Source organism: Mesoplodon mirus (assembly GCF_964341445.2).
Source record: "Mesoplodon mirus genome assembly, chromosome: 9".
NCBI classification, from domain to species: domain Eukaryota; kingdom Metazoa; phylum Chordata; class Mammalia; order Artiodactyla; family Ziphiidae; genus Mesoplodon; species Mesoplodon mirus.
In genome coordinates this window covers 56,122,954-56,141,677 of record NC_138985.1, presented here as the reverse complement: position 1 = coordinate 56,141,677, position 18,724 = coordinate 56,122,954, and the positions used below count along the sequence as shown (strand labels likewise).

The 18,724-nt window shown below is 37.8% G+C and overlaps 1 protein-coding gene across 13 annotated transcripts in view; it reads left to right on the top strand.

Annotated features, from left to right (window-relative positions):
• Positions 1-18,724, top strand: part of DYNC1I1 (dynein cytoplasmic 1 intermediate chain 1) — a 483,164-nt gene that overhangs the window by 452,140 nt on the left and 12,300 nt on the right. For all 13 annotated transcript variants that reach the window (XM_082632152.1, XM_082632163.1, XM_082632154.1 and 10 more), the window contains 2 exons: positions 5,956-6,096; positions 10,182-10,307. In XM_082632152.1, the coding sequence (XP_082488278.1) occupies positions 5,956-6,096; positions 10,182-10,307 (267 nt within the window). The remainder of the gene's footprint in view (positions 1-5,955; positions 6,097-10,181; positions 10,308-18,724) is intronic.

The window sequence follows — 18,724 nt, the reverse complement described above, 5'->3', positions numbered from 1 at the left end:
AACAGACCCACTGTACATCTTCTGTTAAGAATAGCTCACCCAAAGTGTTTATGCCTGATTTTGAATTTCTGACCATGGTAGAAGCAGGTAAAGATATGATTTGGGTATCATGAGTATTGTTACAATATTAGCCACAGAAATTAAGATAAATACAGGATACTTTGTGCTTTAGAAAGACACTACATTAAGTTGCAAATAATGTTTTCCAGCCATAGTACCAAATTCGCAACACTTCTTTTGGGCCAAGAAAGTTGGTGGTTTGGTTTGGTTTGGTTTGTGAGTTTGGGTTTGTTTGTTTGTTTAAGCACTTTCTTTTTATGGTAGAAGCATCCATTTTTGTGTGAGCTTGAAGTTTGGGGGTCCTTTGGTGGTTTTTTAAAAAGTGATATTGTGGTCTCACATTTTAATGTTTCCTGGAAGAACTAGCTGGCTATTTATTTTAATTACTTCACAGGAACCCACATGACAATTTTTGAAGGACATTTTCTTATTACTCATTGTTTAGTATTTTGGTCATCATTTTTCCCCCAACAAGATATAGTTTTCAAGGTAGGATTCCATTTGTTTTCCTTTTATTTCAGAATAAAAATATAGAAATTCTACTGTTAGTTGTCCACCCCGACCTGACCTACCCATGAAATACCCCCTTCCCCACTCCCCCCTCACCAAAAGAAAGGTCCATGGTTTGGGTAGGCATTTCTAAGTTGGCTTTGAGAGCTAATCATTTACAGGCAAATGCAACCTCAAGAACCACAGTGTTTGGAGGTGTTAGGAGGCATTTTAACACAAATCTTCCTATTCACCAACCTGCAAAAAAACCCTAAAGCCCATTAGGATGCCTTGAGCTGCCTGATAGGGGGGAAAAAATCATATAGAGGAAAATAAAACAAACACTGTATTCCCTGGATATGACTTTGGTACATTTCTAACGTCAGAAATAGAAATTCACCTCTCATGAAATCATTTTACAGTTAACTGATTGGAAAAATACGCAGCTCCAGTCATTGTCAGAAGTATACTTATAAAATCAAAGTTCAATCCAGAGATCGTCTTTATTGTAAAACGTTGATGGATGTTGTAACTGTTCATTTTTGAACAGAGTTCACTACCTGCCTCTCTCATGTAAATTTAATATTCTTTACCCCTTCTCTGGTCAAATAAGAGGTCTTTTATAACTTTTATTATTTCAATTTTTCTCACTGAAAACTACCCTCGTACATCTTTGTGTATTTTGGTGAAATACAAAGTAAAAAAGAGTCACTATGATATGAATTCCACAGAACATCATGGAAGATGGCTTTAATTATAATACTTAGTTTTGAATAACTCTTTGTGAAACTTTCACATGCTTTATTCCACTCAGCCCTTACCACAGAACAGAGTCATAGAATCACAAAGCCAGTGGGAACCCTTGAGGTCAGTTGCTCTAGCTTTCCATCTTACAGATGAAAAATAAACTTCACATCCAAGAATGTTAAGTTAAATGTACCAAGGTCTGTAGTTTTTCCACTTTCTCCTACTTCCTTTTCTATTCCATGCTCCCTGTGTTATCCCCATCTATCAGATGAGTCCCTCACCCAAAGTTGAATAGACATTCAGTGAACTTGAACCCGGATCTTTGCCTCTTAGCATCATTTTATTCTGCTCTCTAATGCATGGCCTGCTTTAATCTCTGCTGGCTAAAGGCCTATTTCCATCCTGTTTCCTAGTGTTCAGGAAAGAAAGACTTCTGTTAGTGTCACAAGGTGCTGAGGATGCCAGGAATTGTATGGGTAACACATCTTCAGGATTTTTTTTTTTTTTTTTTTTTTTTTTTTGCGGCACGCGGGCCTCTCACTGTTGTGGCCTCTCCCGTTGCGGAGCACAGGCTCCGGACGCGCAGGCTCAGCGGCCATGGCTCACGGGCCCAGCCACTCCGCGGCATGTGGGATCTTTCTGGACCGGGGCACGAACCCGTGTTCCCTGCATCGGCAGGCGGACTCGCAACCACTGCGCCACCGGGGAAGCCCTCTTCAGGATTATTAATAACCGATTCAGGAAGTGAAACATTGTGCATGTGATATTTTTGAACTCTTCCTACAAGTTACAGTGTGCTTAGTAAGTACTGGTTGAATTGACGGGGACAGCAAAGTGGAGAGGTAACAGATCTTTTGCTCTTTCTGTAAAGACCGAAGACCTTCACTGTGTTTCATAGAGGACCACACGGTTCCAGCATATAGAGGATGTTGCTTAACAGCTAGAAAAACCAGAGAACCAAATCCAACACCACCACTTACAACCTTCGTGGCCTTGGGAAAGTTACTAACTTTCCTGAACTATAATTTTCTCTTCTGTAAATACCGTCTACCTTACAGAGATTTTATGCGGATTAAATTAGACAATGTGTGTATAGAGTCAGGCACACGCAAGCACCCAATAATGTACCCTTTCCTGCCCTTCAAGTCTGTCTGCGAGGTGACTGGTAGCCTGCTTCTCCGCTCTGTCTGAGAATCAGGGCATTAAAATCATGCTGGTCGGTGTCTGGATATTTTAACATTTTGGCACAGTTCTGGAAACCCGTCTAAAACACAGGGCGTCACAGCTTTATTTCATTGGCATGTGTCACACATGCCGTAGTCTGCGTTACAAGGCAGTTTTCCTTTTTGTTCTCTAACAGGTCTCTGATACCAAACAGGGCATCAGAAAAGAGAACACGCAAGTGAAGGGGTTTGTGTCTAGTGAAATTTGATTGTCTTAAAAAACGCTTTCTACGGTAACACATAGTGGAATGATATTTAATTTATTAAATGGCCTTGAGTATTTTGCAGGGTTAATATTTAAAATCACCAAACTCTTCTGTATCTTTAATATATATAAATGATATTATAGGATCCTCCTCAAAAATCATTGGTCACATTTGCCCCTACACTCTCCACCTTTTCAAAACTTATAGTGTTCTAAAATCGGTGATAATGCAATAGTAAGCTATAACAACTTTGTAGATACAAACATGTTTCAAAATTCAAAAACAGAATCTTTAGACCCTAGTGCTTTTGATATATTTTGTTAATATTTCATGATATATATGTAAATTATGAAATGTTTTATATTAAGTGTTTGAGACAAATTTTCAATGAGGTTTTCAGCTTACCTTTTGAGTCCCAAATAAGATAGAATGGAAAACTCCTCTATTGAAAAAAACTGCACTTAATATTCAGAATAGCACTGCTTACTCTTATAAGAGTGGCATTAGCCTATGCCTATGCCATGTGCCGTTCTAAACGTGGGAACTGTTGCTTCATAGATGTTGGTCCCCTTGGTACCCTAAAAATGCCTTCAGTCTCGACCAAGACTTCTTCATCCTGTGAATTTATCAAGGTTAGATAGAACAAAGCCTTTGAAAATATAAATCCTTCTCCCCGCCCCAAACATGCACAATCTGTAGCTCAGAATTACTTGCACAGTGACTTCAGTCTTGGAGGTGGGAGGTGATAAGGGAGCTGAAGAAAACCTAGGGAATAATAGCATTTCAATACAATATTGTTAAACACGAGAAAATTGGTTTTTGGTAAGACGAACAAAGCAGTTATTTCCAGATGTTTAAAAAGTAAAATCTCCAGGATATACTAGAGTTTTGACCAAGTTTCTTCAAAAGGAAGACACCAAAAGAAAAAAGGAAAGAAATAACACTAGAGATTAGCAGTATAATTTGAGAGAATTAACATATTGAATAATATCAACTGCTTAGAAGATGACTTTTTAAAGCTAGATGGTTTTCTAATTGATCAAAGCAAGGACTGAAGATGAGTTATGTGTGTATTGAATGTATGTGTGCATCTATGTCTAGACCTCTATGTACTCAGTTATGCTATCAGCTGGGTTATTAAGAGAAGATACTGAGAACTGACTTTTTAAAGCATGTGTAAGTCTTTTCTACTCTTTGATTTTAAGAAAAATGTGTTACTCATATTCTCTAACAAATAGTAACTAGCTAGCTACAAAATCAAGAATTTGGGGCAGGAATAATCTTCTACGAAGACTTAGAATTTAATATTCACAAGTAGTCAGTGAAGGAGCAGCTACTCCACCCTGCCTTTTTTTATATTAATAAGAAAAAAAGATGATATAATCATATTAATTTAAGGTCATTGGGTATTCAGATTTACTGAAGAAGGTAGTTTGAATCACCTCGTCCAAGCAGTGAGAGGAAGAAAAAAAGCTACATAAATAGCAAATAGGCAGATAATCTTAGCTCCAAATTACAGTGCACACATGGGATATAATGAACTTTTTGGCATAAAAGAGGTATAGGGTATTAAAATACAAAACTGTAAGGCTAAATGTCCATTTAATTCTTTTTGAGATCTCAATGTCACATGTTCGTTTTATGTACTTCTTAAACTAAAAATAAGACCACACACACCACCCGCCCCACACATACAATGTCCCATCTAGAATCTTCCGTTGCTTTAGTAGTCTTACAGTTGTGTTCACGTCTCAGAAACGCCAAAGCAAGATAATTCCTGGAAAGAGAAATCACATATAGTCACTACCTTGACAAAGTTTTGCATTAGGTTTAGGCTGTGGGAGTTTTATTGTCTTCCCATGATTTTTCTCACCTTGATTTCAGCACACGCATTTTGTGCATTTTATTTTTACTCACAGTACATTTGGGGAGTTTGCTCGAATATTTGGAGCTGATTCCCCACAGGTACATTCTTTGAACATTTTCTGCGGAAAGTATTTGATTGTTCATATTGTATGTTACCGTTTTCTGATCTTATTACTCTGGCCTGTACAGGCATTCAGCTGAACCCATGAAAAGAGTACAGACAGCTGACTGGATGAAGAAGACATTGGGGGGAAAAACTCCCATTGTTTAGATTTCTGTCAGAGGATATAAGAATGCTTAATTTCTTTTATCTCTAGGGCTTTCATTATCATTTAAATTTCATTTTACATTAATTGATCAGGGATTAGTAAAGCCATTATGCAGAAATTAGAATAAGACAAGCCAGATGGAATGAATAATTCATGAAGTCCAATTATGTTTTATTTCTGGTGTACTTTCAAACTTGCCTCTGACTTCTGTGCTATTTTGATGTGACAATATTCACAGGAAATCAAGAGTGCCATTTTAATTTATTGTATCCCTCCGAAGGGGAAGCATTTGTATGCAGTAGGGGTGTACTAGTGCATTTTCCCCCAAAACACCGATTTCAGGGCACTTAGAAATACTGAGTAATCCAGAAAACGTGGTCCGCCTCCTACGAAGGTTCAGGGGCATTGCATTGAGCCCCGCCAGTCCACCTGATTTGGGTGAACTGGCCCTGGAGAGAGAGACCAGAGACTCAGAACCGTGAGATTTTTCACCTCCCAGAAGAGCTACAAATCCCTTTAAAATATGTATCCCCATCCCCGCCGCAGAGGAGCCATTAAAGTATAAATTTGGCCTCGAGTTGGATTGGAAGCAGAGTTGCAGCTACAGAAAACGACCGCGAGGTGGCAGGCGTTGCCTTCAATGGCAAGGGTTCTGGGTCCCCGGGACCGACGGGGCTTCGCAGAGTCTTCCCCGCGGGTCTGATCCCGGCAGGCAGAGCACGCCTGGGTTCGGGCCCTGAGCGACTCGAAGAGCGTAGCCCGGCCAGAACTCCGAGCTCCTGGGCAGCCCCGGCCACCTGTCTGGAATGTCTCGCACGACTGTGTCTGAAATCGCCTTCCCCCGCCCGTCCCAGCCCCCAGCCCGTAGCCCCTAAAGAGTCCCTCCCCGCCTCCCCCGCCCCCTCCCCCCACCGTATTTACTTATGCCAGTGGACAGTTCTAGTAACATTAAAGCTGCGGTCCACCTTCTCGAGGACTTTCATCTCGGGAAGTTTTATGACACTTTGTGAATGTGCAAAGTTTTTAATTAGGCTCGCTAGACAGCCCGAGGCAGCCGCAGCGCCACCAAGTCTTCACGGTCTCTCTGCTTTACAGCACAACAAGCCGCTCTACTCCTTTGAAGACAATGCAGACTATGTGTACGATGTCATGTGGTCCCCCGTGCATCCCGCGCTCTTTGCCTGCGTGGACGGGATGGGGCGCTTGGACCTCTGGAACCTCAACAATGACACCGAGGTGAGCGGCGGCGCAGGCGCCGGGCCGGGCGGGCTGGGAGGGGGGCGCCGTCGGCCTCTCTCCGTCTCCCCCTCTCTCTGAAATGGCCTTTTTTGGACAGACCCTCCAATTGCAGCTGGGCTGCCGACCCCCCATTCTCCGCTGCTGTGCAGGGTATTGGCAGATGCGTTGGCCCCAAATCATTTAATCTCACTTCATCCCTAAACCGTGGCGGAATCTTGGACAATTGACGACCCTTCTCTGCAAAGAGCAAAACCATACGTGTTCACGCCTTTTACTGCGGGAAAGGACACTCGGGCATATTTCAGGGTGTTGAAATAACTCTATTGGCAAACACTTGGAAAAGTAAGCTTTTGTGGACTTTGACTTGAGATTGGGCTTTTTAAAAGGGCTATTTGCCAGTGTTTGCTACTTGCACAATTTCTGTTTTAAATCCATAAAAGATGATTCTCTTGACTGTTTATGTTTAGATCTAGTCTCCATTTGAAATTTACAAGGTGAATAATCCTTGACTAAGATACCGAACTCACAGACAGACTTTTATAAGTTTCTAACTCTGAACATGTATGTTAAGCTCAGTATTTTTTAATGAGATTTTAACATGTCACATTTAGAGTCCTTCAACAAGTGAAAAAATTTTTCAAAAAGCAATTAACAATAAGGAAATAGTCTTTTTAAAAATTTTGCTATATATATTGTTTTAAAAATTATGCCACATATATTTTTCCCTTTTTACACTTTCTCAAAATTATTGAGGTGCTAATTCAGGTAGCAGAGTTTTTGGTTGGGTTTTTTAAAAAAACGTGAATATTAAATGTCCTTCAGTTTAATACAATAAAATGGTCTCGTCGTCATCTCCTGGTCTGTGATTCAGGGCAGCTCTCCATCAATAAGAATGGACAAGTAAGAAGAACAAGTGCTGAAAACTACATGTCAAGTGGAGAAGGAGAGAGAGGTCTTTTGAAGTGTTCTGAGCAGGAAACAGCTCAGCCTTTTTAATTAGGAAGCCTACAGCTGGAGGATATGAGGAGGAACAGGCTCCCCTAGTATTTTTTCTGGGAGGGGGCAGGGAAATATCCTTCAGGTGTTATTATTGAGTCATTGTATCTTGCAAGATTATATACACCTAAAACCACTGCCAAGTAGTTGTCTTTTTAAAAAACTTTCTATTTACGTCTGTTTTTCCCTTTTGGCTACCAGAAGTGTATGACAAGGACAAGAGTTATGTAATGAAGCATCTTTGGAAATAAAGGGCATGAATACGTGCAGTGCCCATCATTTCAGATGTTGAAATGTTTACAACATTATTGCTTTTATAGAAAGGTGTTATTACTCTACGATGTAATGGTTTCCCAAAGTCTTTCATCACCGTTGATTAAAATCATATTGTTTCTATCTGCTAGAATAAACTCAATTCACTCTAAACAACCAAAAACACATTTTCCAGATTGATTTTAGGAGACCCAGTCAGAAATCAGATTTAGTAGAAGTGAGTTCAGGTGATACTCAACTATGATGTAATGGAGTGTTCTACCAAGTCCATAGTAATTCCTCTGTAACTCTTCTCCTTTAGTTTTGTGTTTTAATCGGCTTTTTAGGTAAAACAAAATTAATATCTCAGCATTGCCAAACGTGTTTTCCCTTCCCTCGCTCTAGGTATCAAGAGACAACCACATAAGTGTTTTATTGCTAACCATTTTTAAAAATTGTTACTTGGCATGCAGATCGTTTAGTTTTGCGGTGATCGTAGTTCTGCTTTCACAATAATAGTAGATACGTTGAGTCTGATTCAAATCCAGTAATGAACTGAACACTTTTTAAAACCCTCATTTTTGCCTTCTATCAAGTTGAATAAGATTTTTCAAATATTTGTCCGATTAGGAATTAGGTTAAAAAAAAAAAAAAGAACCTGAAGTCTCAGTGTTTCTTTCTCCTTGTTCAAAATACTGTGCTTTTAAACCAAGTTATTCCGACTGCTCCTATGCAAGGATAGTTCATATTCACCTACTTCAGTGTCACTGACCTCTACACAATGTAGTAAATTATGTATGTACATCCTGTCTTTGCAGTTAAAATGATTGAGTCTTTAAAAAAATATGAAAATATATATGAAACTGAGATATAAGAGTAAGAAAGCCAGAGACAATATATGGATTATTTTCATTACAGATTCATCAACTTCTGAAAGCTCATTACTGGTCAAACTAATAAAATATATTTTTGTCATTTTCTTCATGCATTTGATAATTCTTTTAGCACATGTTATAGGCTGTGATAGCCTTTTTTTAAACCACTTATAATATCTATGAAAAGAAGATATTTTTAAATGGTTAAATTATTAATTGTTCCAGTTTGCTACTTTACTTAATTCCAAATAAATAAAATTCTTTAAAATGTTTTAGGCATAATTTAAAATGTATCAAAAAAATCACTTTCTTTTGAGTAATTATTTATTATATTTATATTAAGTACTTTTTATTCAATTTTTGAGATTGTTCACAGATAAAATCTGATATTAACTAGCGTTAGAGAAAGTAGGATCCTGTATGATCTCTCTAAATTATGGAGTTAAAAGTTAACTCTGAAATTCTATAGCTGAATCGCAGATTTCTTTGCTGAGTAGCACACTAATAATAAAGTGCATTGACAGAATTATGGCCCAAACTAAATTCATATTGTTTTGGCCTTTAAAAAGTTTGGTTAAAAATTCAGTCTCCAGCACTGCACAGCAGGTCCCTTTATTATAGAAATTGTGTATTAAAAAAAATAAATAAATGAGCTGGGGATGTTTACATTTTTGCTGTCAATTGACATACAGTGGTTTAAGCAGGTAAAAGAATTTTTATTGATTTCAAGATTAAGTTTAAACATAGATTCTTACATATGATGGAGTTTTTATTGCTATTTTAAAGATAGGTATTGGGTCAGTAATGTCTTATAAACAGATGGTTTCAATTCCCTGAATAGCAGAATGCCAGGGGAGCTAAGGCACAGTACATGTGGTGTTTCCATCCTAATAGGACATGTTTATTAGACACAGGTCTTAAAACAGTGGCATAAGATGATGTTGGTGGCCCTCTTTTCACTATGTATTTTTTTCCTTTTTTGTTTTAACATTTACCTTTTTTCATTTTTAATGGGCTGTTGCCATTTCCTATTCAACTTTCTTGTAGAAGGCTTGGAGATCTGATCTATCAGTTATAAACTTTCAACCTTCAAGATGAGTGTTTACACAACTGATGATGAAAACGGGTAGACCCACTAAAATTCTTTTTCCAAATATTAAGGTTCTTGTAACAAATACTGCAGGTTCCATTTCAGCACCTCTGGTTCACTTTAATAATGATTAATATTGTAATTATCAACATTGTCAGATTTCAGGTGTTTATTAAAGGAGATGTAAGGCCTTTTCTACAAGTAAGTGCTACATTCTATCCAGGATATCACCCTCAGGACATTTTCAGAGTTATGGAGAACTTCCTACACCTTGGTATTGCTAGGAGGAAGAAAAAAGGGGGGTGGGGAGAAAAGAAAAAAGAAAGGAGAACTTGCAGTTTTGAAGTTTTTCACCTGCTTGCTTTTTCTTCTTCTGAGCATCCCCTCCCTGATGAGGTTTTGAGGGATCAATACATTTTTTTCCCCTGAAGACCCTTAATGTGACTTTTATTCCACCATATACCCCATTCCCCCTTTTATAGTATCCTTAATCTTGGTAAATCCTGAAATCTCCCCCTCCATTGATCCATAAATCATGACCTGATCAAGAAGTATCACATTTAGCTGCTGTGTTTGTATGTTGTTTGTGCACCCTGCATAATCTGAAGAAATATTTATGTCACTCACTGCCCATTGACTGTGGAAAAAGACTCTCCCTCTTTTCCTTTTTTTGTTAAAGTGTCTCTTCTCTCTTTAATTCAGTGGAGCATATGATTTAACAACAATGAATCCTTTTCACCCCTGCACAAGGGATATATAGTACTTAATGCACATGCAGGCAGTGGTGACTCATCCAGTTAAACGTATCGTTGTGAGTTCGTATATTTAAATTCATATTCAGAGATCCTTTGTCCTAACCCCTTTGGCAGGTTCCAACAGCAAGTGTGGCCATTGAGGGGGCATCCGCCCTAAACCGTGTTCGTTGGGCTCAAGGTGGCAAAGAAGTTGCCGTTGGGGACTCAGAAGGCCGTATTTGGATCTATGACGTCGGAGAGGTACATGTTATTTGGTTTGGGTGTTTTGATTTTGTTTTTGTTGTTCAGTTTTTTTGGTTTTTGCTTGTGTATTTGGTTTGAAGACCTTGTGAAATTACTGACAGCACCTTGTGGGCCCTGAGAGCCCTCTCGAGTGCGTTTGCAAATTTCCATTGACTTCAGTGGGAGTTTAGTGAGACTTCCTCAGGGCCTAATTTGGTCTTCGTCTCCACGCACAGGACCATGCGTTAGTTAGTGATTGGGCTTCTTTCAGAGTGCTGTAGAATTCCCAGCTATCCTGTGATGAAGCATGGCACTTCCCCCCAGTTTCATGAAAATGAAAAGTTTGCCAAATTCATCATGTGAACATTGAATTTGGAATTCGTACTTTGAAAAGTCAAGCTTTGGTTGGTGTGTTCAATGAAAAGGTATATACTATTACTCTTTAATTAAAAGTAGCCAATTAAAAAAGCTGAGGCGAATCAGAACTTCATATCGTTTTCATGATATTCAAAGGTATTATATGTAGCGTATACTTCTCTGGTTTATCCTGTTATATGACATGTAAAGTCATTCTGAATATCATGGTACATATCAAAAGAAAAAACTACATTTTTAAAATATAAATCTCCTTGAATATTCATACTATACTTAATGTTATATTATCAGTCAATTTTACAGAAGCATATCTGTTTGTTTTTACTCTATGAGAAAGTATTGACAAAAACCTTCATTTCTGATGAGGTTAAAGAGTTACTTCTTAAAGACAAAGAAAATACTGAACTTTCAAGCAAAACAAAATAAGAGTGTTGTGTAAATTGTTTTCGTGTAATGTGAATCTAACATTTGCATTCCGGTAGAAAATATACTGCATTTGTATATATAATGTCCTAGACCTAGGGAGTGCTCTTTGAGTGCCTGGTGGATGGGCATAGCTGATCACACTGAGAAGGGTTCTTTATGGTTTCATCAATGAGCTTTCTATAATTTTGGCAATCCTAGATGGTTTGCTCTACAATGGAACTTTGATGATGCTATATGGTAGAGCTGGTTGTGTTGAAACAAGCTGGATGGTGTTTGTGTGTGTGTGTATGTATGTGTTTTAATTCGGCCAGAGACAGAAACTAAATGACTTCAGAGATGGGAGTTTTCTGTTTGGGGATGTACAACTCTAAGGAGAACAGCTAGAAGAATCTCTCATTTTCACTGCATGCCGTCTATTTCATTAGACCCCCCCCCACCGTCCCCCCACTGCCCCTCAACTACTCCTGATGTCATAAGCTGAGTCATTCTAACAGTGACAAAGACTCTGTTAATATTCATCCCCAGTGGTGAAGATGCAAATGGTCCAGTGACTATTGACGTAGTTTGGAGTCTTAGAGAAAGAGAATACCCTCTGAATTAAAAATATTGCCAGTATTTTTAAAGCAATATTTTCTTCAATGAATATTTAAAATCAGGGCATCTTTTTCATGGTCTTCATCATCATAAAACCAAGCAACAAAAACACTTATTCTACATTGGTTCAGTTATTAAAAAATTTTAAAGGTAGCAAAGAAGGAGAATATAAAGAAACAAAAGGTTTCTCTCTTCCTTTCCTTTGTTTAGAACAAGTACAATTGTAGGAGAGAAAATAGGTATGGAGACATGCTCAGAGACGAAATGGTAGAAAATAGATGAAATTTAAAAACTATTTTCTCCACTTCCCTTGCTTATACATAACGTCCCTTAATTCTCTTAAGACTATATGCAACATTAATTGTTTTATCCAAGAGGGCTGAAAAGCAGAATAGTCTAACAATCTGGTTTATTTAAAGTAAGGCATTTTGAAAAATCTGTATGTTGACCACAAATAACTTGTGGTCATATATTCATATATATGTAATATACATTCACACACACCACCTCTAGGCAATAAGAAAATACAACATAACATATATACAGAATTTTCTGCAATAAAGTGATTTTATAGCCATTGGACAACATTACTTGAATATGACTCATATTTGGGGAGTATGTATGATTTTGTAAAAGTTGCTTTGGCTGATATATGGCTGCTAAAACTTCCTCCTAGGTTGTTGTCATCATTTCTAAGTTGTAAAGTGTTGTCATACTCATATTTCTCCTATCGTACCAGCAGATCAGGCTGGTTTTCATTTTTGTATTATTGCCCTTACTTTTCTAAGGGACATTACAGACTATGGAAATGTCTGCAACTCTAGGACAGTCTCACCTATTGTCTGGTGTCTAGACAGGCTATAGAAAAAAATCTCTGTGACATATAATAGGCCAAATAATTTGTAGGGTTGTTTATCCCTACAAATTCACTACCAGGAAAAAAAAAAAGGGGGGGATATACTCTTTTATTGAGAGTAGGTAATATTATAATCTTCTAGCCCTTTTCTGAACGACTGAAAATCAGGATAAGCTTATATGTTTGAACAGTTCTTTCTGTATTGTTTGATCCTAAAAAGTAAGCTATAGCTCAGAAGAACTCAGATTTTACAAGATAATTTTGTTGTAAGTATAGTTTTTCTCTTAAATTTGTAAATACCTTAAAAAATATTTATATGTATTTTGGGGGAGAAATAAAGAGGTCCTTTTCTGTTTCTCTTTGCTTGCCTCTATAGCCTGTTCTAAGTCTCTGAAGACCAACTCTGTAGAGGTTCCACGTCCTAAAAGGAAAGACAGCTCCTCCAGCTGAGTTTAGCTGAAGCCCACTTTGGAGAGACGGTAGCTCATAGGCAAATGCTGCCATTACTGTAATTACTATTGTCTCGTTCACTCAACCTAGACCTGACAGAGCACAGCTGTCCTTAGAAGAGAAGGGCACCCCCTAAACAGTGCTTCCCCAGCCTTCCTAATCACCTACACTGCAGAAAGGCAGGCAGAGCGCCTTCACGGCAACCGGGCCCATTTAGAATTTGAGGTCAAATCCGACGCTGGTGCACGACTGACGAGAGGGAAAGGGTTTAAGCAGGAAGTGATTTTAAAAGGAAAAAATACAGAGAAAGAGAAAAAATATGTCACTGAGGGTCAGATTGCCAGGAGACAGTGCTACCATTATCTGTATCCAAAATTGGTCCTCCAGTCCCCATTAAAACAGAGCCCATCACCAGGGTCACGCTGGCCTTTGGATAGAAAACCTTGCTTTGTGGAACCCTCTAGGAAGAAGATGGAACACTTTCAGATAAGCCTTACAATACAATCTGTATCAGGAAGTAAATGGTAGTTTTTAGAGGACACTTTGTTGCTCCATTTTCCTTGGGCCCTCAGTACATAGAACTGGTGTCTGTCTACCGGAGGACATCTCACATTCATTCTCCCATGGTTTACTTGACCGAGACCTCTGTTAGGCTGACAGGAAGCGAGGAGGGGGCGCAGGCTATCTTTTGTAAGGTCCTGTTTCAGAGCGAGGCTGGCTTCATGGCTGTCCCACCTGTGCCGTCTTGCAGGGCCCCGTGCAGAGGAGCCCTGAGCTTGGTTTAATGCTCTGTTGTCATTGTCTTCCAGTTGTTAAGACATTTTTCAACAAGGTGCTCCATGTTTCCATTTTGCACTGGGCCCCTCAAATTCTGTATTCCCTCCTGTCCACAAGAGTATTGCTTTCAATACCACTCACAATGCAGATCAGAAATTAAAAATTTGGCCTTGACCTAGACCTTTAGGAAGAAGGAGAAATCTTTATAGAGATACGGTTAAATGTAGTACATGCCATATGATATTATTACCTGTTCCTTAAGACTATTTAAAAATGTTGGACGAGAATAGCAATGACATTATATTCTAAATATCATGATATTTGGATATTCGGTGGATATTCTCATTCACCTCCCCAAAACCCTCTTTTGATCACATCATAATTTTAACTGAAAGTATAATAGAGTTTTGGGAAGGATCTCTATGATGCCTACTTTAGGTGGAGTTGAGAGGGGCAGCCTTTCTCTGTCCACCTCAGTGTCAAGAACCTCCTGCTGGAGGTTCTGTGACTTCTGTGACTGCCAATGGAGAGGGCTCCATTCAAGTCCAGGTAGACGTGCCTTCTTGTGAGACCTCACACTCAGCCAGAAGGGCGCTGCAGAAAGGGACTCTGGTGTCACAGTCGTTAACAATCGTCTGCCTCATCTCCTGTCCCAGCACAGTGCGCCCACGATCATGCCCTCCTCTCTTATGTACAGTTGTCCTCCATGACTTTTAAGATGATGGCAGAGAGCAGTGGCTCGAATCCAGATTTACTGATACAATTTATTATGAACTTCTGAAGGGGTAAACAGAGGATTGTGTATGAGCTCACTGAAATCACCAGATTGAGTTTGTCCATCTTTTTTTTTTCTTTCTGGTACATTTAAATAGCAAAGGCATGAGTAATATCTCAAGGTCTACGACTAAGGAGGTAAAATATAAAACAGAAGTGTTTTCAGGTAGGCCACATGATGCTTTGTTTATATAGCATACATTTTTGGTTGATTTGAGCATTGTATCTGGAAAATATACTGTACACGTTTATTTTCACAGATAGGGGTCTATTTTCTTTGCAGAGCAGGTGCTTAACTTCCATTAGCATAAATGGAAGTTACGTGAATTCAGTGAAAGACAGAGAAGACCCCTTTTATTATTTGGCTATAATTTTAATTCTATTCATGCATCTTAAAGGTTACTTAAATAGACAGTGGTTGCATGCACCATTTAAATTTTCTAAGATCTAAATTTGAAAATGAGCCTAGCTCTTGAATAAGTTTTCAGGATTTTGCTCCCCAAACTGTGGGATGCAATCTGTTTGTTTTGGAGCTGTATGATCCCATTAAATTAATTGAAAGATGGGTAAGATAACAAGTCATAAATTAACTACAAATATAACCTGAAAATGTTGAGTGTATTCTTCTTCAGAATACACTCACAGAGACCTGTTAATCATTGTTGGATTTTTTAAAATGATGTGTGAACACACATATTCTTAAGAATTAAAAATAAAAATTACTCACTGCTGTGGCTCTTTACCGAATAGCAAGCTTTTCTCTATATATACATACGGAGCTGATTTTAACAGCACATGGGCCAGTGAGTATAGAATTATTCACGTGTCCCGATGATTGATAGTCAGCCTAGCTACCTGTCTTTCTGGCAGATGTGTTTTATAGAAAGCCCGTTGCCATTGTTAGTGCTTCATTGCTGTCACACAGATGCAGCTGTCATAAATATCCCCGAACCACTGTGTTTGCTGCTTATCTGAATTAGTTAGAACGCTGTTTGCAGCACCAGTTGTGAAAGAAGCAGTTTATCTTCCACCTCCTATTATTTCTTTTTCCATTAACCTCTTCTAGAGAAGATTGTTTTCAGTTGTGATAAATCCTCGTAAGTTTCAAATCCCTGATTATGTTTTTACAGTAGTCAAATGATAAAATTCCAAAGTCATTTCAGCTTAAAGTAGAATCTGAAAAATAAAATGGCAACTTAAAAACTGTAATTTGGGAGATGAATAAATCTTATCGTCCCAGCTTTATTTGCTCGGTATCCCATTCACTAATTACCTAAGGAAATGTGTATTAATCTTTAAAGTTTAACCCTGAGCTTTGGCAACATTTCATATAGCTTGTTTGACATGACTCTTTGGGGCCAAAAGAATGGCAGTCATTTTATTACAAATTTTAATAAATACAATGAATTTGATATTTGTCAATGTGTTAAAAAGGCCTTGAAATTTTTTTAGAAAGGAAAAAGGCAGCAGAATATGAGAGATCAAGTGCAACTGCTAAAACCGTAAGCATGAATTTAAATGTTCATTTTTTAAAAAGATTTATTTATTATTTATTTATTTATTTTTGGCTGCATCAGATCTTAGTTGCTAAATGTTCATTTGAATATATTTTAAAGCTGAAATTAAAAATTAGAATGAAAAGTTTACTTGGATTCCCAATAGGAAAAATGACCTATGCAATATACTTTAGAATGATGGTCAAGGTATAATGTTAAGAGGACTATTAAAATGTGCCTCAAACCATTCTCATAGCCAGCTAGAATAAGAATAAAAGGAAAGAGATTCCATGAGCCATTTTCCTTGCAGCTTAAATAGCAGTTCTACATAGGAGCACCTGATAAACTGGAAGTACTGGGAGTCAGAAAGTGTTTGAGCAACACAAAATAAACAACAATACATGTATGGTTTTTAAGTCGATTACACTGAGGCAATAATTGTTTTGTGGAACGATTTCATGTTTTCCAGTAGGACAGTGCCTACATCAGTTTTCCACAGGAATTTGTGCTCTAAATAATCCCCCTCCGTGGGGAAGGGGGGAACGCAGAACACAAAATAAGAAGTTGAACTGAAATTTGGGGGTTGATTCAAATAAGAGTTCCTTAATGAAAAAGAACTGCACTCGAAATCAGTCGATTTAATTATTGTGCTCTATGAAAGCCATTATCCCCTGCTGATGACGAGCCTGATAGCATAGCTAAGCTCTGGCAGGCTCCAGAAGAGAAGGGCAGAGCCAGGCTCCGCTTACCAGAGTCCAGTTATAATCACCCAAAACACTTGTGTTTCTCATTAAATGAGTGTGGCCATAAGTTGCTAGACTCTTGAAGGTCTTTTAAGTAGCTTATTCTTCAGTGGATAAACAATATTTTTATCTTTTGCTGATACTAAACACTTCTTTTGGTTTTTCCCTCCATTGCAAAGACTTTGGCATAAACTATTCTGTGATGCCAAAATCCAGATAAAAACTGAAAATCCAGATACTTAGTTCTGCCAGTAATATCTAGGTATTTGATGATATAGAAGCAAAACATTTGGGATTTTTCAACTGGACTTTTCAGTTTTTAACCTGAATTTTTATGATCACAGCCACAAACCTGTGCAGTTAAGTCAAAAGCACAAAGGCATATATTTGCATGGGCAGATTTGGGGTGCTAATAAATATAATTATATAAAATAAGCTACTTTGAAATCATATATTCATTTCCATGTCATAAATTATATTTGAAATAAAATAATCTGATTAAAATAGATGATTATAATTTTAGTATTAACTTGATTTCTTCTAGGGAAAGTGTAAAAAGAAAAAGTGCTATTCCAATTAATATTATAATTATTTATCTTATAGTGACTGTAGTCACAGTGGCTTTTATTTTGATAATTACATATGTAAAAGACCATGATTAAACTAATTATTATATAAATAATGTGCTTATTCAGGTAGCAGTAGTGTATAAAAATGGATTTAAATATATTTTCAAGCCACTTTTTTTCTGAATTGATAATACTTAATGACTTTTATATATTATGGAGTAGTTGATTAAGTGAAAACACTAATATCTAATTTTATAAAAACCAAATTAATGTGTGCAGAGTAATCTGCAATATTCAATGAAATTAATATATTCCCATTTTGGTGATAAATGGTCTTTGAATATAAACCTTCTGAAACAAGTATCAGTTTGTATAATTAATCATCTTTATGATTCTTCTGTGGTTTCAAACTGTCATCTTCAATAGCAGTTTGGATTTTGAAGCAGTCATTAATTATAGTGTTAATTGTTTTGTGTCTAACAAAATTGTGTTTAGTTTTAGAATTTCAAAACTGCTAAATTTTATCTTGAAAAACTACTGCTTAGAATAGTAGCCTCAAATCACAGCTTAGACCAGCCCGAGCATGAAGCTGCTTCAGTCATATGTGAGTCTAGATGAACACTGGCCTGTATCGATATGAAGAGTTATTTGTTGCTTCTGCGAGTATGTGTGTTACTATTGGTATATCTAAAATAGAATATGAAATCAAATATCTGCCTATGCATGTTGATGTATAAATATTTATATGCCATGTAGGCTGGACTTGGCAAAGGGAGGAAGTGAATGAATCATTATATTCTACTTTCAAGGAAGGTCTGCATGAATTTTTTTTTTTTTTTTTTTTTTTTTTTTTTTTTTGCGGTACGCGGGCCTCTCACTGCTGCGGCCTCTCCCGCTGCGGAGCACAGGCTCCGGACGCGCAGGCTCAGCGGCCATGGCCCACGGGCCCAGCCGCTCCGCGGCATGTGGGATCCTCCCGGACCGGGGCACGAACCCGTGTCCCCTGCATCAGCAGGCGGACTCTCAACCACTGCGCCACCAGGGAAGCCCTCTGCATGAATTTTTGAGAATGTCAGTTATCAGAACATCTTTTCCATTTTAAAACATGAATTATTTATCAATCATTTAGGGAATATCAAAGCTTAACATTATAGAAGAAAGTTTGCACTCTTACTTTTTAGGCTGGCAGATAAAACTGATCAGTGGTTCATTCCCTAAGATCTTTGTCCTCATGGCCAGCCAATACTTTCTCAACATCTAGACAGGATCTTCTATTTTTATTTGTCTTGGCATTAAGGACCCTTAGGAAAAAAGTGAACATCTTCTAGTATCCTAGAAACTAGGCACCCTTTGACTTAGGGGAAAAAACCAGTTT